This window comes from Megalobrama amblycephala, linkage group LG10, assembly GCF_018812025.1.
Source record: "Megalobrama amblycephala isolate DHTTF-2021 linkage group LG10, ASM1881202v1, whole genome shotgun sequence".
Lineage (NCBI taxonomy): Eukaryota > Metazoa > Chordata > Actinopteri > Cypriniformes > Xenocyprididae > Megalobrama > Megalobrama amblycephala.
Window position 1 is genome coordinate 19,445,266 of NC_063053.1, and position 26,223 is coordinate 19,471,488.

The 26,223-nt window shown below is 37.6% G+C and overlaps 2 protein-coding genes across 4 annotated transcripts; both read left to right on the top strand.

Moving 5' to 3' along the window:
- Positions 1-17,583, top strand: ercc6 (excision repair cross-complementation group 6). Of its 2 annotated transcripts, XM_048205227.1 has the most exons (20): positions 1-158; positions 633-1,028; positions 1,157-1,277; positions 1,498-1,606; positions 2,290-2,998; positions 5,266-5,397; positions 6,165-6,323; positions 8,036-8,171; positions 8,956-9,126; positions 9,514-9,690; positions 11,566-11,682; positions 11,892-11,987; positions 13,046-13,264; positions 13,676-13,786; positions 13,879-13,998; positions 14,113-14,207; positions 14,630-14,775; positions 15,140-15,821; positions 16,255-16,333; positions 16,422-17,583. In XM_048205227.1, exons 2-20 carry the CDS (start codon positions 643-645, stop codon positions 16,845-16,847), a joined length of 4,191 nt encoding a protein of 1,396 aa, XP_048061184.1. In that variant the 5' UTR covers positions 1-158; positions 633-642; the 3' UTR covers positions 16,848-17,583. The 2 variants fall into 2 exon arrangements, with proteins under 2 accessions (XP_048061184.1, XP_048061185.1); XM_048205228.1 differs by lacking the exon at positions 11,892-11,987.
- A 152-nt stretch (positions 17,584-17,735) lies between these two features.
- drgx (dorsal root ganglia homeobox) lies at positions 17,736-25,053 on the top strand. Of its 2 annotated transcripts, XM_048205230.1 has the most exons (7): positions 17,736-19,415; positions 19,577-19,672; positions 20,205-20,305; positions 20,822-20,923; positions 22,572-22,741; positions 22,837-22,949; positions 24,026-25,053. In XM_048205230.1, the coding sequence occupies exons 2-7, from the start codon at positions 19,615-19,617 to the stop codon at positions 24,355-24,357; spliced, it is 876 nt and encodes a 291-aa protein (XP_048061187.1). In that variant the 5' UTR covers positions 17,736-19,415; positions 19,577-19,614; the 3' UTR covers positions 24,358-25,053. The 2 variants fall into 2 exon arrangements, with proteins under 2 accessions (XP_048061187.1, XP_048061186.1); XM_048205229.1 differs by having other exon boundaries at positions 17,736-19,672.
- The last annotated feature ends 1,170 nt before the right edge of the window (positions 25,054-26,223 follow it).

A 26,223-nucleotide genomic window follows, 5' to 3' on the forward strand; every position in this document is an offset into this window, starting at 1 on the left:
GTGCCTTAAACTCTCTCCCTTCACAGTTTATTATGCATTGATTGTATAACAAGTTCACATGCTAGATAGTAGTACACAACTAAACGACTTAAACCGAGATCTTGATGGATTTCACGTTAAACGAATAAATAATTTGAAAGAGTCGGGTCGTTGTGAAGGTTTGTTATTGGTCTTTTTTAAAGTATGAGTTGAGCTGAGGGCAAACAACAATAATAAAATGCTAGCAGTTAGCATTTAGCACACAAGCCTGTACTATTGAATAAAACACTCTTTAAATGTTTTTTTTTTTTAAGAATATAATCAAATATAACCACATTTTTTCTTCAAATTAATCCATTGGTCGCGTTGTTATTGTATTACTGTTACTATTATAGTATTCAGTTATTGTGTATGTCTTTTGTTATGTGAAGTTACTGTATTTGCTCAACACAGATGTTTTTACCATTTTATAGAGGTAATTACGACAAAAATACACTTTATGATTTTATATATATATATATATATATATATATATATATATATAGCCGTTATCAATTACTGTAGAGTTTCTGTAGATTATTATAATATTCTTACTGTGGTGTCTTAGATGAAACATATCCAAAATTACAGTCTTAGATCATCCTTATCCACAGTTACTTAACAATGCCAGTAGAAGGTAACAAGGACCAGGCCCTGCCTCCCCTGTCCAGCCCTGTCAGTGCCCTTACTCCTGGAGTCCAAGAAGACAATGGCCTTTCCATCCCAGGAAGCAGTAAGGAAGAGCCGGCAGCTACATGTCCAGAGAATGTTGGGTCACAGAATCCTAGAAAATCGCAGCCCTTACTCCACATCAACCGTCAGGAGATCCGAACTGTGGACCACAACTCTCAGGCTGCCGAGCTGCAGGGTTTGGGAGTGGATGTGTATGACCAAGATGTTCTCGAGCAAGGTGTGTTGCAGCAGGTGGACAGGGCCATTCAGGAGGCCAACCAGGCTGCGGCCAAAGCAGAGGCCGAGAAAGAATATGAGTCCGTACTGGATGATGTCAGGTGAATTTATGCTTCCTTTATTGATCTTGAAACATTGTACATTATGTAAATCAGTCAAAGAATGAGAAATCAGTGTGAATGCTGGAATGTGATGTCATCTTTTGTAATTGGTTTGTAATGTGTTTCAGGTCATGTACAAGTGCTTTGAAGCACATCAACAAAATTTTAGAGCAGCTAGCCCCTCATGCTGCCTCTAGCAAGGACATCAGTCGGAAAATTGAGTCTGTCAAACGGCAAAAAGATAACAAGGTGAGCATATGCTGGATTGTTCATTTTTTGCTTGGTTTAGCTTATATCACTTAAGATTTTATGTATCTGAGATTTCAGTTTTAAAGCTTAATCCATTTTATTTTATATAATTTTACTTTATATTCATAACAAAAACAAGCTTGTAATATTTCAGTAGTGCATTGCTCTTTTTTTGAAACCCTTACAACACAATACTTCAGAAGTCTGTTATCTTTTACAGGAGAAACAGTTAAAAAAGATTAGAGCCAAGCAGAAGAGACTGCAGGCTGTTCTTGATGGAGAGGATATCCAGAAGCTTGAGGCCGAATTATTGATTGAGGATGACGAAGGTAAGTTTGAAGCACAGTCCTTTGCAGAAGCTTTACATACATTATTAGCCTTAGCAATGATATGTATTAGAACATCATATACTCTTGATCTTGCTGAACAATCACTTTGCATATATGTCATAAATTATACATGTTCAAAACGTCTGTATATTGGATGTTTGTTTTAATATGCTATTATGGGACCAATAGTGGTACTTAGTAGTGGTTCTGCTCAGAAACCTTTTAAGGGGCAACGTTGGTGCCTTTTTCTAAAGATATTTTGTCTTTTCACCTTATTTGCACTATATATTGTTTTTTAAACATAAAACTGCACAGCATTTCGTCAATTTTGACTCGATCAGTTGAAATGAATTCTAATATTGACAGTTATGGCTTTTAAATATTACATAAAATTAATGTAAAATTCAAAAGTGGATGTAAATAATAATGTATAGTAACACAATAAATTTTCTAATGCAATTTAAATATTGGGGAGTGCTTTATGTTTGGTGTTTTCAGAGGTTATTTATTTGTTCATGCATTCATGAAAAACACCTTTTAAACAAAATGTTACTGAATGGCTGTATCATGGAAAGTGTGGCTCAGATGAGTTAATTTCTCTCATTATGTTCCTTTAAATGTTTGCTTTAATATGCTTTTATTACAATAGTGGTACTAATCTATGCTCTGTTTGTCTCTGTTAGAACCAGGCCCATCCACTCTGGGCAGCATGCTTATGCCAGCTCAGGAGTCCAAATGGGAAGAGCTCATCCGCACAGGTCACATGACCCCCTTCGGTTCACAGATCCCTCAGAAGCAAGAGAAGAAAGAGCCTCGGAAGGTTATGCTCAGTGAGAGCTCCGGATTTGACAAGTACCTCACTGACCAAGCCATGTTAGCGGATAGCAGAAAGAGACCCATGAAGAAGAAGATCACCAAGAAGCACTCAGGAGAGACAACGCATGGCAAAAAGCAAAAGAACGGATCAATCTCCAGCAAGGATAAGAAGCTCCAAAAGCGGATGCGTAAACTCCAGAGGACCGCCTTGAGGGCTCACCCCAAAGCCAGGCCCAAGGTGGAGAAGGAGCTGTCCCGAGCCAGGAGGAGGAAAGGCGATGGGGAACAGACGTCAGATAGCGAGGGTTCGGAGTATGTCCCGAGTGATGAGCTGATGGATCCTGAGGAGCCAGATAGAGATGATGACGATGATGAGTTCTGGGTGGATAAAGATGAAGAATATGAACTTAAACCGTATAAGAAGAAGAACCAGGCCAAAACCAGGAAACCCAAAAAGGAGGACGAGAGCGACGAGTACATTCCTAGCAGCTCGGAGGATGAAGACTCTCAGAAAGGCGGAAAAGTCAAGAAATGTAAAGATGATGGAGATATCGAGTGTTACAGGCAAAGGATTAGGTAAGTTTAGTCTGAATCCATCATTTCCTAAACTGTCACAATCATTACAGTCAAAGGCCATTCATATGTTTAGTTACTTTGCCTAGCATGTATGCTAGAACAGATAGCTTAATCCACTGATGAGATTGGCTGCTGTTCCTTGACTAAGCAAATTCTATGCCTATTCATATTTTCTCATTATGGTATGCATGTATTTATTCCAGTGTTAACGTGCAAATAGATGGAAGCAAACCTAACAAGATTTATGCATTTGTATTTATAGTAAGCAAATTGAGTTGGCATGCACTCTCTCTCCATAGTTTCCCTGCTCCGGTTGGTTTAAATGTGAATGGTGGAGCGCAGCAATGCTGAGTGGTGGAGGATAGGGGGGAAAAAAACATAATTAACTGAACCAATGCTTAGTCTTGACTTAATTACAAGTGCAGTCTCGGAAGCCCCAGATAAAGGGAACAGTTTCATTGCGGAGTGACAGGACCAACCCCAAATGAAGATGGATTTTTTTCCCCCTACACTCCTCTCTCTTGCACCTTTCTTGGGGAGCTCAAACTCCTAATTGTCTGTATCAATCTTAATTTGCTTTTCTGACGACACTGCCACTAACTGCTGTAGCTTTCCCTGAAGCCAGAAGTGGGTCAATTAAATCTGGCCTGCTGGAGTGAGGGGCAGAGGAAGGGAAAGGTCTCTCGCTCGCTCTCTCTCTTTTTCTCTTCTGTTTCTGTCTTTGTCTGTCTGTAGTTCTTTGGCTAAGGAAATTAAAAACCGAGGCCGGGGACTTTTGGTACCTGACTGTTCCTTGCAGATTTTCCCATAGGAGGCATCTTTAACAGAGTCAAATTTTAAATGTCAACAGTAGACTTGTTTTAGTTTGAGAAGATTGTTAATCAAATACGTTATGTGAAGTCTTCAGCGTGGGAAATGTCTCTGTGGGGTCTGCCTTTCAGCGTGACACTGTGTCCACACCGGTTTGTGGCCCGTTTCTATTTTTGACATGATTCTGCATGGCTACTCAAGCCATTCTGAACTGTTACTGAACCTTGTGCTTAGTGGTGGACCGATATGGATTTTTTGATGGCCTTTTTCCGATATCTTACAGAGAATATAAAGCCGATATACAGTACTGTGCAAAAGTCTTAGGCCACCACCAGCTTTGTTGTTTTAGCAATGTTTTAATGACCATACATTTTTTTTTTTTTTGGTCTTTATAATGATACAAGCAGAAAATACAGGAAATATGATAAAAAATAAATAAATAAATAAATAAAAAAATCAGAACAAAATGCCTTTTTTTTTTTTTTTTTTTACGTGCTTGTAGACTTTTACTGTATATATATATATATATCTATTTTATTTTATGAAAATCTTTTTCCGCCTCATAGTACAAAAAATACTGCATATTAATTATATATTAGAATTACGTAGATAGGATTTTTTTTTTTTTTGCAAAATTCAGTATTTAGTGTGACCTTCTGGACTGAAGAAAATCTGACAAACTTCTCATCATATTTTGAAAGTTTTCTTGGCCTTCCAGTCCTTTTCCATTCCTTTTTGGTTTAAAAGAGCCAGGTTTCTGCTGTTGCTCAAGTGTATACTTTCCACTTTAGCCTATCTTTAGCCTATAGAAGTCGGATTTTTTTCTAATACTGCATACAATTTCCTGTATTTTCTGGTTATATTCTAATAAAGAGACTGAGAAATAATTATATATGGTCATTATACCATTGCTAAAACAACATCTAATGGTGGCCTAAGACTTTTCCACAGTACTGTATATGTCACTCTTATATCACATCAATTTCTCATTTCATTTATTTTAACTATATGAAAAAAATGAATCTGTAAAATACGCATATTTATACTTTAGATGGCCGATGCTGATATCTTAGATAGCAGGGTGGCTGAAGGCTGATATAAAACCGATATATATCACGCTTTTATTACATTAACTTAAAGACAGTAAATAACATTAATTACATTAATACATTAATTTAAAGACAGTAAATAACACATGCTGCAATGATTTATATTTATTTTACATGATATTTACTAAATTAATATGGAAACTAATCAAAAAATTTAAGTTGAGAAAAACCCTGTAAAATAAACAGATTTATTCTTAGAGAAAGCAACTTCTTGATTCTGTAGTCCTAGTTGATATGTTGGTGAATGTTCTGTAATGATGTGCAGCTTCAAGACACTTCAAGCTGATGCCGGTTGTGAAGAGAGCATTAAAAATGTAGTGGGAATGTTGTGGTTTTGTCTTCTTGCAGGAAATGGAAAAGGCAAAGACTTCGGGAAAAACAGGCAAAGAGAGAAGCAGGAGAAGAGGAGTCAGAGGAGAGTGAAGTGGAGTTTGATGAAGGATTTAAAATGCCTGGTTTCCTCTGGAAGAAACTCTTCAAGTATGGCTCACACAAATCACACATGCTCTCATAGTGAAAGAAAACAATCAATAAGTTGTGTTTTCTTACACATGCACATACAATGGCTGCATAATGCATTCTGAGGTAGGAAGGCATCAAGGGATGTCAGATTTCAAAGTTAGCTTCAGTTCCTGTCTCCTGAGATACCTTCATCTGATCGATTTTTTTTTTTTTTTTTTTTTTTTAAGGCAGCATAGATGTATCATTTGCTGCCTTTGATAGCCCACAATCCTGTGCTTTACAATCTGTGACACTTAAGCTAAAAATTAAAGATGGCATCTGAAAGTTGCGGTTGGTGGTCAGTTTGTGTATAAAAGTACATTTCTGACCAAAGTTTTCCACTTTTGAAATCAGTTCAGTTTCGAAGAAATCCGTTTGGTGAGGTGCCTTACTGCACAAACGCTGCCTGCAAAAGCATTGTCTAATAAAGCGTCGAGGCAACAAGTCAGCTGCCTAAATTTTTGGACACAGCCAATGTGCAAATATTAAATCTGTACAAAAATTACTCACAATTTTAACTTTATGAGTCCCGAAAGCTTAGTTGTGAAGTGCTTTAGGATTAGAAAGAAGTACTTGGCTGTTGTGTTCTGGATGTGTTTTACAGCACATCAATTGGGCAACACTTATGGCCCATTTATCCAGAATCAATAGTGATAATGGCTCTATGATTAATTCATCAGCCACTGTGTTTGTGTTTGTGCTGTGGCTGCGTTTTGTGTGACAAAGCGTTTGCTTTTGTTGTCCAGGTATCAGCAGACAGGTGTCAGGTGGATGTGGGAACTGCACTGCCAGCAAGCAGGAGGCATTCTGGGAGACGAGATGGGCCTGGGCAAGACAATACAGATAATTGCCTTCCTGGCAGGCCTGAGCTACAGCAAGCTAAAAACACGTGGCTCCAAATACAGGCAAGGGACCCTATGTGCTTGTAGACTTTTACTGTATATATATCTATTTTATTTTATGAAAATCTTTTTCCACCTCAGAGTACAAAAAAATACTGCATATTAATTATATATTAGAATTACGTTGATAGGATTTTTTATCTTTTCTCTCTTTATAAATTGTCTCTCTTTCTTCATTCTGTCTTTGTGCTTTGAGTCTCTTCCTTTCCAAAACACGCTGATCATCATCAGCCTCCCAGTCCCACATGCACCCATACATGTGTACAAACACCCATAAACACAAGAACACATAAACACAGACGTCAGCTGTCTCCCCCACCCCTCCCAGACTCAAAGTCTCGATTGCGATGAATATTTCAGCAGCTGGATTTCTGGTGGAGAGAGGTTTGGCGTGAATTATTAAAGACGTTTCAATTATGATATTCCTCTAATTCTCTTAGTGGCGGCATCAAAGGAGAAACAAGGACGTGACATGAAAGAGAGACTGCTCGTTGGGAGGGGAGGGTGGAAAATTAAACATGAAACATGTAATTAAACACATTTAAGGTAGTGCCTTTTTACTTTTTTTTGCTTTTATTGCTGTACACTCTCGGGGTGGAGGCCCTCCTGGCTGGTCAATAAGCTGTCTGGCGTCGCCCATCCGCAAATTGATTGTTTGCAAACTCAATTATGGCTCGCTATCAATGGCTTTCACAATCCGGAATATCATATCAAGCTGTAATGCTCCTAAAGCCATTTAGTGCATTTTTTCAGTTCATTTCTTTAGTGAACACTCACATGGAGAGAAAAACCAGAGCAGCTGTGGATTAAGCTCATGGGGTTCATCACATTGAAGTTTAATGTGTGAAACTGCAAGTAAAACATTTTAGGTGGATTTCTCCAAAAAGTAATATGGACATTCAGTCAGTAATGGTATTGACACAAAACTTGCAATAAGGATGACATCACTGAAAATAATGTAACTTGTTCAGTAAGTGAGGCTGATGATGATTCACTAACCACTTTGATGTATTCAATTCGGTGAAGGATTGGGCTACTCTATGTTTCCAATTCACTAAAAAGAAATGACTCATAAGATTCATTTGTTCATGAATCATATCACACTTATATGTTGTTTTTGCATGTAGCCTGCAATGACTATTATTATTATTATTATTATGACAAGGCCATTATTTTGTCTTTTTTTTATTGCAGCACATTCAATAAAAACTGTAAACTTACATTCACTACTATATATATATATATATATATATATATATATATATATATATATATATATATATATAAAATTATTTTTTGTTAATTTTTTTTATTTATTTTTTTTGTGTGATGGGAAAGCTGAATTTTCAGCAGCCATTTCTCCAGTCTCACATGATCCTTCCAAAATCATTCTAATTTTATAAATAAAATTAAAAAAAAAAAAAATGTAAAAGGAACAGCATTTATTTGAATAAATTAAACAAATGTTTTATGATATTATAACTCTTTACTGTCACTTTTTTTTATCAATTTAATGCATCCTTACTGAATAAAAGTATTAATTTCTAACCAAAAACGTCTTACTGACCCAAAGTTTAAATATATATATGTATATATATAATGATGTTTAATAGGCAGATGACTAATCGCATATTAAAATCCAAGTACATACTAGAACTAGTAATGCAACTTTCATAGTTTCTGCAGTGTTGTGACCACATTTCCTTCTCATATAGGTATGCTGGACTGGGGCCCACAGTCATTGTGTGTCCGGCAACAGTCATGCATCAGTGGGTGAAGGAGTTCCACACATGGTGGCCTCCTTTCCGTGTTGCTGTCCTCCACGACACGGGCTCCTTCACCAGCAAAAAGGTGAGACATGCTCTGCTGGAGTTGAGGACGTCCATTCTTGAGACTTGCATAATGTAAACTGTTTTTTTACTCTCATCGTATGTAATCTCAACGCTCTAACTTTTCCATACAAAGAAGCAACATGACAACAAGATTAAGATGAACTGTGTCGCTTCGGCCTGTAACGTTTATGCCAGCGTGAGATTTTTCCCTTGTCAGCAAATATCCTAGTGTGTGGAGTCGAATTGGCTCCAAGGAAATGTTAAATTAATTAAAGCTAAGGTAGCAGGAGCTGCTGTGGGGCGGCTGTGAAGTGTTTACTGTGAGTGGTCTTCACTGCCCCCCTCCCCGTCCTGCCTGACACAGTGATTAATGGGGGTTGTTGTCTGGCAGTCCGTGCTTTGCCCTCTAGGTGGAGAGTTGGTCTCAAGAGCTTGTGGGAGAGATACAGAGGAACGTTTATGCAGCGTTGGCACCTAATGATACAGCCTTCACGCTAACACTAACACTCCTGTAGAGCAGATGTACCTGATTAATTGGCTACAAAGTAAAAAAAAAAAAAGTGTGGAGGGGGGGCTGGGAACAGAGGTTAGTCGCTTTGCACGTCTATAATTGGAACACACTTGAGACCGTTCATGTGAGACGTCAAAGCAGACGTATAGACTAGTCGTTCTGATGAAGACGCTATCGCCAGGGGCCTGATACCAGCAACCTATTGCAATTTCCTCAATTTAATTAACAGCCAAAAAAGACATTGTTGTGCAAGCAAGTTTACTTTCTGGTTTTATTTATTCCTTATTTTCAGGAGAAGCTTATCCCGGAAATAGTTGCCAGTCACGGCATCCTCATCACTTCCTACTCATACATACGCATTATGCAAGATTACATCCAGAAGTACGACTGGCATTACATCATCCTGGATGAGGGCCACAAGATTAGGAACCCCAGCGCTGGGGTGACTATGGCATGCAAGCAGGTGACCGTGGATTTCTTTTTAGAGATTTTTCCTTCATTTTACAATCAAGCGGTCAAATAAACACTCACGGGTCTCACAAAGCAAGCTAGTAGACCTTTTAGAAATGATCTTAGTTTAGTCTGCATCAAGTTATCAATGAGCTATTGATCGCTATATTAAAAAAAAATCATTTGGAAATTTCACAACTCTTTGATTTGGTATTGAATAAACTGAAGCTAATGGAGCTTTAAAACCAAATCCATCTTAAACGGGGCTTTATTGTCAAATAGTATCTGAGTGCTTGCACAGGTAAGATTCTAAAACTATTTTGATTACTTGATCAACTTACATCTCGTAAATTTTGAAGGATTGTCACTGATTTCTTTTTGTTTTGTTTTTCGTACACAGTTCCGGACACCCCATCGTTTTATCCTCTCGGGCTCACCAATGCAGAACAACCTAAAAGAGCTGTGGTCGCTCTTTGACTTTGTGTTTCCAGGGAAGCTGGGGACTCTGCCCGTCTTCATGGAGCAGTTCTCTGTGCCCATTACCATGGGAGGATACTCCAATGCGTCTCCAGTTCAGGTGAACCACTCATCACCCAGAGCTTATTGATCAGTGCAGTTAAAATTCTCTTATTATTCGTATATAAACCTATAATTTACATCAAATATTACAGCGTAATGAATGCAGAACACATTGTATATTACACAGAGATGGAAGTGCCTGTATTAATTCAAAGGCATATAAAAAAAACTTCTAACAGCGTACTGATGGCTGCATGGTGAATGGAATCTAGATGTACCATTATTAGGAAACCTTTTTAATAGCACACTTACTTTATGGATTTCATTTCCGAACTGCTTTAAAAGGCTATTGATGTTTCCTTTGCCAATAATAAAAACCTTTACTAATTATTAATGTTATTAAATGGTTGTAGATAGCTAACCCCTGACTCATGGTGCTCTCTCCTTTCCCAGCTCTCTGCATAGTCCTGCTGACCAGCCTCATACTTTCATAAATTTTGTTTTAGTGGATATTCATTTGAGAAATGAGAGAGGACTTTACAGCCTTGCAATTAGAATTTACATAGTACTTTATGCAGTACGTATTTCTTTGCACCAAAAATATATGAAAAATTAACTAACGTCTGTCCTGCTCTATTTCAGATTAAGCTGTAATCTCATATATTTATATATATATATATATATATATATAAGGAAACATTATGACATTATAGAGATGTTTAAGAGCCTATTAAACAACATATATCTAATTCTTTTACAATTACGCATGCAGCTTTTATGACCGATTTATTTTTAAAAGTACAAATATTCTGTCACATTGCAGGATTTAAAATGAATTAGGGAAGAAAGAAGTCTTTAAAAATTGTGAAAAACTTATAATGAAATTATTGAAGAAATTAATGAAAATTAACAGGTCCTGAAACTGGAAACGTGAAGTCTTGAGCTCTTTTGCTACGAGCTAAAGAAGCATATGCTTTATCACTACTTATTCATACATCTAACCTCTGCTTCTCTGACTTACTCTTGCTCTCTCTCTCTCTCTCTCTCTCTCTCTCTCTTTTGTCCTCTCAAATGGGCCCTAATCTGGGCTCGATGTATGCCCTGCAGTGTTGTGGTTCCACTGCAGGCTTTCTTTTGATCTGCGAACCCCTTTAAATTACAGCTAAATGGCATTTGGCCTAACGCTGGATCAGGAGAACATTATTGATAAAAGAGTGTAGCCCCCCTCTGGAGTCCAGCAGCACTCTTATGAATCTTTAATGTGTCAATCTGCTGATAGGAGGAGAGAAAGAGAACAAGCGGCTGTTGACATGCCTCAGGACACACTAATTTGTTTGGCTTTCATAAAGTGTATTGAAGTTGATGCTTGTTAATTAGCCAAAAACATAAACACACAAATATATTTTAGTTGGCGTGTGTGCTTGCAAAAAGTACACTACTGTAAGTTTGGGGGTCTGTAAATTTATTTATTATTTTTTGAAAGAAGTCTCTTATGCTCACCAAAGATGCATATATTTATATTTCAAAATAATATTGTGAAATTGTGAAGAAAAAAAAAATAATTAATTGATTCCTGTGATGACAGCTTCATTTACAGCAGTTATTACTCTGATTTTCATAGACATTACTATGATCCTTCAGATATCATTCTAATATACTGATTTGGTGTTGGTTATTAGTATCAGTATTGAGCACAGTTGTGCTGCTTAATATTTTTGTGGAGACCTTTTTTTCAGGATTCTTTGACGAATAGAGAGTTTAATAAAACAGCATTTATTTAAAAAATAGAAAAACTGTTACATTATAAATGTTTTTACTGACACAAGCCTTTTAAGTCTATATATAGCATCAACTTTGTTTTCATGTTGCAGGGGGAATTTGTTGTTATTGATTTGTCACAAATGGATTTATTTGTTTTATTTATAATTCTCAGGTCCAGACAGCCTATAAATGCGCCTGTGTTCTTCGTGACACAATTAACCCTTACCTGCTGAGAAGAATGAAGGCTGATGTGAAAGCAAACCTCTCTTTACCTGACAAAAACGAACAGGTGACCATGTAATACCTAAAACGAGTGAATCTGTACTCCACTTGTTAATTATGTATTCCTTGCATGACAACAGCACTTGTATTTCAGGCACAGTTAGTTTGTAGTTCATTGAAACATTGAATCTTCCTAGTGTAGAATAATAATCAAATATTTACTACAAGCCAAACATCAACTCAATTACAGCCCATAATGTTTTATTGTCCAAACAGGTCTTGTTCTGCAGATTAACGGAAGATCAGCGGCAGGTTTACCAGACTTTTTTGGACTCCAAAGAGGTTTATCAAATTCTGAATGGAGACATGCATGTAAGGGTTACATGTGTAAAACACCAGTGTGTTTGCATAAAATTGATGATCTTCTGTTCCCCACTATGTAAAAATCCTTATTCGTTATTCAGTCTGCCTGAGAGTGGTGGCATCCTCTATCATTATATGTTCACATACATGTTCAAAAGAGTGTAAAGAAAAACTTTTAGAGAGTTTCTGATATGTGTATAGTGGGAAGTTTGAACACTCCAATCCCAGTAGTGGAATTCAAAAGTCTACAAAATCTAATTTAAACGTAAAAATAAATAGGATTTGGAATGTGTGTGTGTGTGTGTGTATATATATATATATATATATATATATATATATATATATATATTATTTCTCGGTCACTAAAAATTATCATCAAGCCTTGTGTAGTTCACACAGCTCAAGCGCAGCTCTCATAAAAGCAAATGTGGGTTAAACTGTACTAATACAAACTTGCTAAATTTTCTTTTACTACGTTTCACACAAATTGTTATGCTGACACTAATGTGAAATGGGGAAAAAAAGTCAGAAAAATGTAAAACTGAACTTTTGAACTATTCATAATATTTGTACCGATATGTTTGCTTTACTGTGAATTACCTTATGATAAGGATCCAGAATCTGTGTAATTGGCAAATTTGTCAGCCTTATACACCTATGAAGATGCTTGTTCCATTACAAAACAGCCCTTGTGATCTATTGACTCTTTATGTGCAAAGTGACATAGTAAGGAAAAGCTCCTTTATACAAACTATTCATCACAATGTTCCAAATGTGTTTTGTGCAGACAAAAGCTGTGGGTTGCAGAGCAGTTTACAAACCCCTCTTATGTGGTCACAAACTCCATTAAGCCACATATATAATGCAAAGACTGCTGCATTTACTTCAAGGAAGAGATGTTACTTTGCTCTGGTCAATTACCTTCATTAAATTAACCAAGTTTATTAATATTAAGATTTGTGTTTCCTATTTCTTACATGGAAAGAGAGAATTGTTTTTCTCCCTCCATTAAATGTATTAACATCCATCCGGTGTATTAATCTCAACTCCCCACCCTGTGGTTCTAGGTCTTCTCAGGCCTCATAGCTCTGAGGAAGATCTGCAACCACCCGGATCTGTTCACAGGCGGGCCGCGTTTGCTCCGAGGCATCCCTGATGAGCAGCTGACCGAGGAGGAGCACTTCGGTTACTGGAAACGCTCTGGGAAAATGATTGTGGTGGAGTCACTGCTGCGCCTGTGGTTCAAACAGGGACACCGCGTTTTGCTGTTCACCCAATCCAGGCAGGTCAGTAAGAAAGGAGCGATGAAAAGAAGGATAGGCAAAATGCCCAAGATCAGCCAAATTCACATAAGTAGATCCATCAGGCCGTCGCTGAAGTAAAGAAGTGCGAATAAACCCACAGTATTGATGGATAAGCTGCACTCTCACTATCTCCAGCAGCAGCACTAAAGGACCAATAAAGTTATTATGTCATTTTGCCCTCTAATAGAATTCATTAGGAGATCTTATTGCATTGTAGGGTGTCTGTCAGGACCCAGCTGTCTTTGTTCAATAGAAATGAGATTTGGCTTCAGAGAGAACCTAAAACCCACACAGTTGGTACTTCTGTACATGTAATATTAATCTCACTTAATCCTATTAGCACTAATCCTGTTCTTAATGCTCTGTCTGAAACCCTTTCTCCCACACACACAGATGCTGGAGATCTTGGAGGTGTTTGTGAGGGAGAATGGCTTCTCCTATCTCAAAATGGATGGCACCACTACCATTGCATCCAGACAGCCTCTCATCGCTCAGTACAACCAGGTAAATATGAGATAGCAGGGTGTGTTTTACGGTATCGGTGCTTTTGAACCAACTTATTAATCCATTCAGTTGTTTTCTTCCCCTTTTTACAGAACAAGGACATCTTCGTCTTCCTCCTGACAACAAGAGTTGGCGGTTTGGGAGTCAATCTGACTGGAGCAAATAGGGTTGTAATCTACGACCCAGACTGGAACCCCAGCACAGACACTCAGGTCGGCCAAAGCCTTATATCTCACGTCCAGAATGCATGTTCTTTCTGTACCTGATGCAAAATTTTCAGCTTGTAGCATGCGGTAATGATCTGAACTGTTGACCTCTTTCTGTAGGCTCGTGAGCGTGCCTGGAGGATTGGGCAGAAACAGCAGGTGACGGTTTACAGGCTGCTGACAGCTGGAACCATTGAGGAGAAGATTTACCACAGGTTAGTTTCTTGGGATTGGGCATTGAAATGGAGCTGGTAATGGTGAGGAGGACTATTACAATCCATAATGTCCTACTTCTGTCTGCAGGAGCTCAATAGACAGTAATTGAAATGCATTATTTTTTTAATTAGATATCAACACAAATTCGCTAATTGGTCGCTGAAGGCTGTCGTAGACTACTGGGTTATTTGTAGGGAGGCAATGGGAATTTCGAAACGCCGTGAAGAGCGGGATTGTTCGCATATTAATTTTGCAATTTCAAACTAACCTGCATTTGTTAAGCAGATAAACTGTCCAGCAGGGTGAAATTGTGGCATGTCAGTGTTTAGGCTATAAAGGAAATTATTCAGGAAATGTGGGGCTAGAGTGTATCATAATGACGATTAAAAAAAACTACAGTATTCCTTGTCTCTTTCCATAGACAAATCTTCAAACAGTTTCTCACCAACCGAGTGCTGAAAGATCCTAAGCAGAGACGGTTTTTCAAGTCTAATGACATTTATGAACTTTTCACGCTGAGCAGTCCTGACGGCTCCCAGGGAACAGAAACCAGTGCAATATTTGCAGGTAATTCATGGATGTGTTAACAGTTTGAGTATATTTTCTTTGCAAGAACAGCTCTGTTCATTTGGCTGATGTCACAAAGGGAATATGTGTTGAAATCAGGCAATGTAAATATCATTTTAAAACACTTTTTGTTACACTTTCAGGAAAAAAAATGCTAAAATTGTACACTATACCTCTAAAAGGTGTATATTATTTCTTTGGAGTAATGCCATGAACCCTTAAAGTACTACAATGTGCCTTTTAGGGGTAAATAAGATACCTGTTTGAGGGTATTGCCCCAGTGACAAGCAGTTGTACCCCTATATTTTTTGTAGATACAGTACATAACTCTTCTGAGTTGTTGTATTTTTTTATTATTTCATAGGCACAGGGTCAGATGTGCAGGTTCCAAAGAGACACAAGACCTCTCGTCCTTTTCAGGTGACCTCAAGACCATCACAGTCTCATTCATCTGCATTTTGCGACCAAGACCAAGATTCCACATCTCTATCAGGAAACAGAAACGCTACCTCAGTCAACGGTCTCTCAAACAACAGTGCTTCTGGGTCACCGAACAATAACCTTGAACCTCATTCCAATGCTGACGGTTTGACAGACAGCACTAGTAAAGATCTTTCTTCTACGAACAGCCCTCAAAAGCACAGAGAGAAGAAAAAGCACTGTGAAATGGCAGAAAAGGACACGTTACCCTCAGACGGGCGCAAGCATAAAAAGCGCAAGCACTCTGAGGACGCCAGGTTTGAGGGCTGCCGTATTTCTCACCTGGTGAAGAAAAAGAGGTACAAGAAAGAGTTAAAGGAGGAGGAGGAAAAAAATGAGAAAAAGAGTGATGATTATGTTCTAGCCAAACTCTTTAAAAAATCAGGGATACACAGTGTCATGAAGCATGACTCCATCATGGAGTCATCGAACCCTGACTATGTACTTGTGGAAGCTGAGGCCAGTAGGGTTGCGAAAGATGCGCTGAGAGCTCTGAAGGTCTCCAGGCAAAACTGCAGGCTGCCTTTCTCAAGAGGGTCTATGACAACAACCCCACCTCCAGTCAAGTACGTCTACTTTAATTTTATTAAAGGGATAGTTCACCCAAAAATGAAAATTCTGTCATCATTTACTCACCCTCAGATTGTTCCAAACCTGTAAGAGTTTCTTTCTTCTGTTAAACACAAAGGAAGACATTTTGAGGAATGTTAGTAACCAAACAGCTGATGTAGCCTTTGACTTCCATAGTAGGAAAAAAAAATATGGCTACCATCAACTGTCTAGTTAACAACATTCTTCAAAATATCTTCTTTTGTGTTTAACAGAAAAAAGAAATTCATACAGGTTTTGAACGACATGAGGTTGAGTGAATGATGACAGAATTTTCATTTTTCAACTATCCCTTTAAAAGTGAACGGAAAATGAACAATAACATGTGTCTATAATATTATAAAATGTCAATGTAAAATAAGGCTGTTTCAACATTGATTTTTTTCTTAGGAGAAGGTTTGGACAGAAGAAAAACTCACTTCTTTCTCAGCCATCTGGGACAACGGCAAAAGCAGGAGAGAAATGCAAGGTACGTCTATATCTGTACAATATCCTGTGAACCCCCAATAGAATAATAAAAGTTGTTAAGCATTCATGTTCTGTTTTTTTTAATATAGGATGCAGATATTATAAAGAAGTCAGTGGTAAAGAAGCCAGGATCCGCTGCTCACTTCAGCGGTGAAGGAGCAGAGGAGGAATCTGCTTCTCTTTCCTCATCCTCTCTCCTCGCTAGAATGAGGGCCAGGAATCACCTCAATCAACCCCAGAGACAGGAGGATGAGGAAGAGAGGGAGACTCAGTCTGCCGCCGTTCATGCGACTCCTACAGAACACGACGAGCTTCTGGTTGACCTGAGGAACTTTGTGGCCTTCCAAGCTCAGGTGGATGGCCAGGCGAGCACCAAGGAGATCCTGGAGTACTTCACCCCGAGACTCACTTCCACACAAACACCAGTGTTCAGAGAACTGCTGAGAAATATTTGTGAGTTCCACAGACTTCCTGGTCAGGAAGGGATGTGGAAGCTTAAAGCTGACTACAGGTAAATGGAGCGGAGCATATTAAAAGCTATTAACTGAGAAGCTCCAAACGGAATGTTTACCTCACACTTGGGAACACAGGTGATTCGATGCATCAATTATTTTTAGATTACGAAATGTGTAAATGCAATTCATTTCAATAAACTTTCTAGAGCTTTCCAGGTTGCCTGTAAAAAGTGCAAAATAATTGTATTGGACATATTATTGTAAAACACTGCTATTGTATAAAAAAAATTGTTTGCTGCTCTTGTTTGTTTTTGTAAAATTCCTGGAAATTACTTGAACTTGGAAATTTCCTGAAAAATGTGTTATTCGGGTAGCCATTGATGAGACCAGTACTTTGTTTACTGTGTTATGTTATAATACTATTACAGTACTATAATATTGTTGTGATACTATTGTAAATACTCCATTATTGGTACTCAGTGCTACCAATTTTTTGGCAATAATGGAAAATATACATTTATATAGGGCTTCCACCCTAAAGGTGCTTGGTGCCAAATCGTTTACATGACGTTTTAGAAAGTGAAGGTGATTTTGAAAGTTATAATCAACATTATTTAATATCTTGAGAGTATCTTCCTCTACCTCCCACTTAATGTTTGTTCATTGAGAACAAATGAGATTTAATGTAATTGCAGTGTGTAAAGCCAGTGATGGAGTTTAGGGAATACTGTTATACATTTGAACAAATTAATGTATTCATTAAAAGTTACTCAATAAACATCATCCTTTACATCAACTCCTTAGTACGTTTTATTAATATGATCTAGGAAATTTAATACATCACTAAATGAAGCCACCTCACGGGGGCTTATTGGAGCTCATTTTGAAAAGAACTATGATTTTTCTGTTGTTGCACATTAATCACAACGCCATGGGCTCTCGGGGACAGCGTTTTATTTCTTGTAAGTTAATGTGTCAGAAATGAGTGTTCGTCTTATATTGTTTGTCAGCGCGATTTAGCAACCCAGCAATGAAAAACAAACCTTTTCAAAAATACTTCTGCAATTGTAAAACGTTTTTTTTAAAATAGAGCTTCAACCATTCTCTTCAAGCGAGAGCGAATGAATCATTAAAAGAACTGTATACTCCCTATGTGAAACCATAAAAAAGAAAACAAAATACAGAGTTTATGAAATTATTCAGTGTTCTGTTCGAATTTACGACCTCATTAAAACTTTTTATTCGTTTATGTAGTCGTTAATGGGCTCAGAATAATAGTAATTATTCGTTTGTAGTCTATTAACCGACAGTTGTCTTTTTTTTAAATGGTGGATGTTTGTGCGCGAGCAGTCCTGTCGCTGACCGTGGTCCTGAAAGTTTTTCTTTTTTTCTTTTTTTCTTTTCTTTTCTTTTCTTTTCTTTTCTTTTCTTTTCTTATGAGCCCTCATACACACACAATTATTCTGTTAGTTAAAAATTAAAAACAGCAATTGTTCACTCGCACGTGCACTCTAAAGACAGCGCTTTATGACACTCATTTCAGCTGACACACTCTCCCATTCAGCCTCTCAGGATCGTAGAAATCACTTGATCTATAGGTTTGCTCAATCTAAATATATCTCCGTTCAGTACTATAATAATACAAATGTCAGGAAGTTATACAAAGCTCGTCCCCCAGTTTCCGATGCATTTTGACGATATCATAACACCAACTTTATTTTCAGCGGTGCATAAATTAATTACACGCATTTAATAACTAAAATATCATTATATTCCCCTCTTAATATCATAAACGTTCTACGCCAGGGAAGCACTTAATAGTGCAGGGGGCCATAACAGGCTATTATCCTTGTGTAATGCTATTAGAGAACCAATTATGCACCATTACACTTGCTTTTTTGCCGTTTATGTGATTTCATCCAATACCGTCCTGCACTTCAAAATTTCAGCTGCTACTCGGAGCCTCATTTCCAGCAGCAGAGGAGCGGCGGTGTCTGCGCGCGGCGTCCCGCGTGCGTTTTAAAAGTAATTGAAAGGGTCCCGCTGCATATCATTTACGCGAGAGTGGGAAATAAATCCTCGGACCCCTTGCTGTGAACAAAATCAAAATTTGGACCTGCGAGCGCGCAGCCAGTGGATTCTCGTATAAAGTGGACCCCTAACCCATATAATGAGCAATTACTGGTCTGACAGCCAATTTTAAATTCAAAAACAGTCATCTAGATTTTTAATATAAAAAGCAACTGTGTTAAAAAAAAAAAAAAAAAAAGTGCATCGTGCTTGTGCCCGCGTGTGTTTGTGATTTGGGAATATGCATGCATCGAGCTAAAGTTACACTTTCGGAGTAGCCTAATGCCTTGGAGGATTTTGACGTTTACCACCACGTGCGCGGAGAACCTATCCAAATGACTTGAAAACGAAAATCTGATTAATTGCAATTACGTGTGAGATTATAAAGGCGAGTGTTGTCATGCTCTAAACAGTCACAAAGACATCTGGTCACTCCCTCCTTATGTGCGCGAGAGCGGATAAACTGGAGCGCTCAGTGATTGACGGTGGGAGTGCGATTGCTCTGCTGAGGTTGAGCAGGAGACGCGAGAATCGCGATCGCATAAAGACCATCTATTGGTACAGATGTTTTTTGTTTGTTTTTTTTTTACTTTATGTACTTCAAATCGGTTGCAGAGAAGTAGAAGTATTGTTTAAAGTTATTTTAAAAAGACGCAGATGATTGCAGTAATAGTTGGAGAACATCACTGTTGACGTGTGGCCATTTTTTTTCTTTGCAGAGTGAAATATTCTCTCCACTCGCAAAGCACCGGGAAACATGTTTTACTTTCACTGTCCTCCACAGTTAGAAGGAGAGTGCTGCAGGACCAATACATGTAAGTAGGTTATGCTTAATTTCTATGCTTAAGAATGGAGTTTTATCTAAAAGTAATCTTACATATTGGCCTATACTATTAAAATCAGAAACAAAAATATTCTTTTCGTCGTCTGTAATTTATATCTTCATATTATGCATTTATATACTTAATAATAACAACCCCTGTTTGTGTATGTTTTATAGCTTTATTATGGTGTTTAATGTTTTGCCACATGGTAACGTGATCGAGAGCTTGACAGCCGCCCAGCTGAGACTTTTTGTTGCAGTCTGTCTGAGAACAGATGCTAGATGTCATGCCTTTCAACTGGCATTTTGTTGGTCATGGTTTCTCATTGTGTAAAGTGATCATTCAGGTCTAGCAGATTACAATAAATCAACTGTTCCTTGTGAATTAGCCTAGTCGAGCACGATAAAGTGAGAGCCAACTGAGGGGAATCATCAATCTCCCTTCTCATTTAGGGCTTTAAGAAAATGTATATTTTTATCCTAAATGTTGTATTTTCAAAGTGTCGCGTAATTGTTTTTAATAGTGAACACAAATGGGTTTGGGAATCACGCCTCTGGAGACTTTGATGACGGTTTTCTGCGCAGAAAACAACGCAGAAACAGGACAACCTTCACTTTACAACAGGTTAGTGAGGAGCAAAATTTCCCGATCCAGTTCTGATTCTTATTTGCATTATAATGTTGTTTTGTAAAGTTTTTTTTTTTTTTTTTTACTAGGCATTCATTCATACATTAATATGACAAATGTCTACATCATCTTCTGGAAGTATTTTTTAATACTAAAGCAAAAAAGAAGAGCATTTTCTTATTTATGTTTATCATTAATGGGTTCCACGACATTGGAAAAAAATGTAAGATGTAAGAAGAAGAGCATATAGGCCTACACTGTAAAATGATTTCATTTGAACAACATGTTTGTTTTTATCCATTTAAAATGTCGCAATAATTCCTGTCATTTTAATCAGTAAAATGCAAAGTTTTAGCCACTTTGGTACACTTTAATTTGACTTAAAATGTTAAGGCAATACAATTTTAGTGAGCTTGACAGTGCACTTATACATGAAAAGCAGCGAACGCAAAGAAAAGCAGATATTTCTTTCTGAATTATAAAGCATACATTCAAGAAATATATGTTTCACAGTTGGAGGCTTTGGAGGCGGTTTTTGCTCAGACCCACTATCCAGACGTGTTTACGAGAGAAGAGCTGGCTATGAAAATCAACTTAACAGAGGCTCGTGTTCAGGTGAGACGCTTTCCACAACCGTCCTGATCCAGAGATATAACGAATACATGACGTGAAGCGCGCGCAGAGCACGTTTGGCCAAAGAAAGTAGCCTAAATGAAGCCACTCTGTCATTTCCGTGATGCGCTTTAATAACATCAACATAATGTGGAATATTAGATTAGGTTGATTAATCGGTCATTCATAATTAACTAGTGGTAATGTTCTACACTAATTTGCCCTCGTCTCTAAGGTATAAAAATTGCTTAGATGCACTGCCATTTCCGCGTTTCAGCAAATGGAGAGAGGGTGCAATGCGTTTTGAACAAGACAAACGTCCCGAAAACGCTGTTTCTGGGTTATAAACAGCTCGTGCACCTGAAACCTCCGATTTCATATTCTGCGGCCTTGCAAAACATCCGCGGCAATATCAAGTTGGCCACATGTAATTGCATTCAATGTGTCTGTATGTAATTTCCTGCATTCCAGATTTGCTTTTGGGTTTCCTTCTGAGCTCAGATCTAATTGTAGGAAATATAATAGTTTCCCTTTTGTTCCCCAGGGTCATCTTACTATCGCTTAAAACCAATGACTGCGACGCGATAATGGAATTCGCTGCTGTAAATTAGGGATTGTAAACAAATTATTTCTCTCTAATCGGATTACCCGATTCCTATTATTAAATCTGAACATGAATCGGTCGCAGCATGCAGGGATATTAAACTTACATTATTATTAGGAAATAAATTTTCTGTTTTGTTGTAGTATAGAGGGCGCCCACCGTTTTTAAAGTGTCAATTGGCTTGTGCTGCATTAAGAACAAACTGCAAATTGAGATTAATGGTGCAATTATAGAGCATTCAGTGCTGGGGGATCATGACTTCTAGCTGGAAGGTGCAAGGGTGAGATAATGTTGCCACAATTACATTGTGAATATTGTTGTCCTGCCAGTAAACTGTTGTGTCATATTATGTGGAGAGAGCGGCTATATGTGTGTGGCGTTTTGTTTGTTCGCATCATTGTACCTTTGCACAATGCTGGCCAGGCCGTGGAGATATGGCTGCATTATGCAACCTTTCCCATTCAAATATGATTAATGCGTTAGAGAGCACAGACTTAATCGAATCTGATGTTGTCAAACAATCACTAAATAGAGAAATAAACGACTTCATCATGGTTCTCTCTCAGAAGCAGGGAGACTGTCAGTAGGAAGTCATTAAAAAATGATAATGAAAAATTGCTCAATTAAATGTTGTTATAGGCAATGACCTTCATTCAATTAACATACAAGAACTTCGCTGCATATGCTCAGCAGTTGTGTTCGTGAAGTTTGACATAAGTCACTGGCTTGTTAGATTCTGCAGCACATTTCGGAAATGTGCATGCATTGTGTGCAAATAATCATTTTAAAATATATGCAGCTAACCAATAATATGATTGTGTTTCAAGAGAGGCGATTAAAGGGATAGCTTACCCCAAAAATAAAAATGTCGTTATTATTTATCCATCCTTATGCTGTGTGTACTTTTTTTGCTTATTTGGAAAACAAAAGAAGATGTCCAGCATCTCCTTTTCCACAGAAGGTTTGAAATTAAATGAAAGAGAGTAAAAATGACGACAGAGAAAAAAAGCAAAACATTTTAGTCATTGTTTTTTTCTTTCTCTGTAGGTGTGGTTTCAAAACCGAAGAGCAAAGTGGAGAAAAACAGAGAGAGGAACTTCGGACCAGGAAGGAGGAAAAGAACAAATGAGTGAAGGCGCCCCTCCTGCAAGAAACCTCAACCAGTCTCCTGTTGACCATGGCAGAAATAAGAAAGAACCAATGGAACTACAGCAGAAGTGAGTAGATCGTCTAATCGAATGCGATGTTTACATTCAATATTTGTTTGCTTTACAAAAGAGATGTAATGCCAAATTCTTTCCTTTATGCACAGTATTAACAGAATGGTGGGTTCAGGTGGACCTTTTTTCCCATCTTGTCTGCCTGGGACTCTGCTGAACACAGCCACTTATGCACAAGCCTTGTCACAAGTGGCAACTTTAAAAGGTAAGATCCAGAATCTACTGGATGCCATCATGAATACATGCACAAATGCTTCAGATAGTTTTATTTCTAGGTGCTATTTACACTAAGTGCAAATAGCATATTTTCTTAGCGATAGATGCTATTTGCAATAAGTAAAAATAGCAATATATTCTATTTACATTAAGTGACAATAGCAGCATTTTCTTAGCGATATGCTATATACACTAGGTGAAAATAGAGATAGATTCTATTTAGACCATGTAAAAATATCGGTTCTTTGCAATAAAAGCAAATATTAATTAGATGCTGTCTATACTTTATATTGGCAGATACTAATTGCACCTCAGTATTTTTGTACATTAACAGGATGCAATAATATCATAGAGTGCAAATGATTATATTTTTTTAAATTATTAAATGGATGCTGCCTTATTGGGATAATAAAAACCCTCCCTGCACCTTCCCCTAACCCTACCCAATAAACACTTTTAATATTATCAAACACTCGTTCAAAGTTTATTTTCCCCACTTAGTTCATTATTTTCATTTTTATTGAAAATAAATGTGAGCTCGGCAAAAGGAGGATTCAAACCCACGTTGATCGCATTAAAAGCCAGGTCTGTGAGCTTTACTTGCTACTGCTGCGCCACTGAAGACATTGAATACTGTGTGTCTTTTTTAAAAATTGAGTGTCCCAACCCGACATTGGTGGGCGGAGCTAGTGTAAATAGTGTTTGCCAACAAGGGACACTATTTGCACTTAGTGTAAATAGACACTCCGTTGTTTTTATTACCTTTTTGTTACTGCAACTGATGTGGGTGAAAATGCAACATAGTTATTATGTTGTTGACTCTAAATATAGACGATAGATAGATAGATAGATAGATAGATAGATAGATAGATAGATAGATAGATAGATAGATAGATAGATAGAGATAGGCCTGGATAGATAGATTTAGTCAGAACTGCAATCTACCATCTGTGTTTTCACATTATATTGTTATTTATATACTACGCAGTGTGAAATAAAACATATTTATAATGATAAAGGACATTAACCTACATTATGACACACAATTCCGGTCTACCTCATTAGGAAGTCCATTGTGTTCCTGCTGTGTGCCTGACCCAATGGGCCTCTCCTTCCTGCCACCATATGGGTGCCAGAGTAACCGGACAGCCAGTGTCGCAGCCCTGCGGATGAAAGCCAGAGAACATTCGGAGGCCGTTCTTCAGTCAGCTAACCTGCTGGGAGCAGGGTCAACAACCGGGCCCGGAGCAGGTCCAGGGGTCGGTCTGGGACAAAGCACTGTTTCTGCAGGAGGAAGCGATTCCAGTCCTAACTCCGGTACCTCTAAGATCACATCACTACGGAGAACTCCAGACAAGCATCTGCACTGCCAAAAGGAGGGTCCGGATAAGAAATGAAGGAATCTTGGTTGTTGTTGGTGTTTTTTTTGTTTTTTTCCTAATTGGAGGACACACTTTGGATGAAGGATTTATAATCAAACATTGAATGCCTGCTGCCTCTTTTTTGAGAGCACTGACATACCCTGGACAGGACGGTGTTAAGTGCAATCCCTTATTGTGTATTTTGTGTGTATGTATATGTCAAACTAAATATTCAATTGTAATTTTTCCTCTCCTCGTTCACTTTTACACATGATTCTTGACATTGGTTTGCTCTGTTTGGGTCTACGTGGGCACCTGGCGCTGCAATTTGCGTGGCGGAATGACTTTTGAACATGCTGTGTGACAAAAGAAAACTCCCTGGTTGTCAATGTGAACATTTAATTTTTCGCAATCCACTTTGATGTTTGACTTGTGTATTGTAAAGTCAGGTGATGACAGACATTCTGCATTGTGTCGAGATATATGCCATGCTGAAATGTAAATGTACTAATGTGAAATAATATATGTAAGATAATATCAAGGACAGAAGTGTATATTAAGTGGTTTGTCATGTTTTATGATATGATCCGGGTAACTCTTATTCATGCTGATGTGATGACAACTGACACCTCTCTTGTCATCACATCTGTACGTCCGTGATCGACTGCAAGAGTCCACACACTGGTCCTGCTTTGACATGTTCTGTAAAACAATTAAACATGTAGGCAATCATGTACATCTCCTGTTGCATATTGCTCACCATCTGGCTATGATCAATTATTAATTAGTTCTCAAGCGGTAGGGCTGCGAAAATGGAAGCAACGGTTGGTCTTATTATTTATTTACCTTAAAGTACATCATGACTTTCTCATATCACATAGCTATTTTACATGCGTCCCATGATGACAATGATGTGATAGGTGCTAATTATGACATTATGCATTGGACATACTACAAGGCTCAGTTGTCATTACTTTTTTTAGAGGCTTAGTCATGCTGCAAAATGCAAAAAAACAAACAAAACCTCTCTGTTTTAGAACATCAATGCAATTATATGATAGTGAATTAGGAATAGTCATTTAGGAGCATATGAATCATCAAATTGGTAGTAAAAGGAAATGTGAGTACCTGTTTTCAATGAAACATATAGCAGTGATATTGAAAAAAGCTACTTTGATTAAGAACACTTAACAGTGGTACCTTTAAAAAGGAGCTGGACTGATTAAATTCTTGTCCTTGAGGATTTTCAGGAAATTACTTTGATAGTCAATAACACAATTGAGTAAACTGCACACACATTAGCATTAATAATTGATGTTGAATTATGTATTATCACAAAGTAGTGATTTAATTATTCATGATGTGACACCCTGGTGACAAAGCAGAGCCAGATAATGTCAAAAGTCTTGCCTGATGAAACAGTGCAGCTTGGCATTTGTGTTTTTGGTGACACAATAACATAGCCTATGCTTTGCTCAAAATGTTTGACAATAACTGAAAATGAGAATATTTTAATGTATACAAATAAGGTGAAGTATGAACAAGCCACAATATTATTAATTAGCTAGGATGACAGCATTTCCATATAATATGCAAAATTACTAACTTGACATTAAAGGGATAGCTCACCCCAAAATTTTGAAAATTCAAAATATCTTATTTCGTGTTCTGCAGAAGAAAGAAATGCATGGTTTGGAAAAACTTGAAGGTGAGTAACCCTTTAAGTGACAAAACATAGCTCATAATACAAAAATGGAAGAATTTACTGAATATACAACAAAATATACTGAAAATAATATGTAAGTTCTCCATACTTAGATCGAACAAAAGTTAAAATTGGTTGTGCCATTTTTAATGATTTAACAATTTCATTTTAATAGGTTAATAGATTTATAAGCTAAG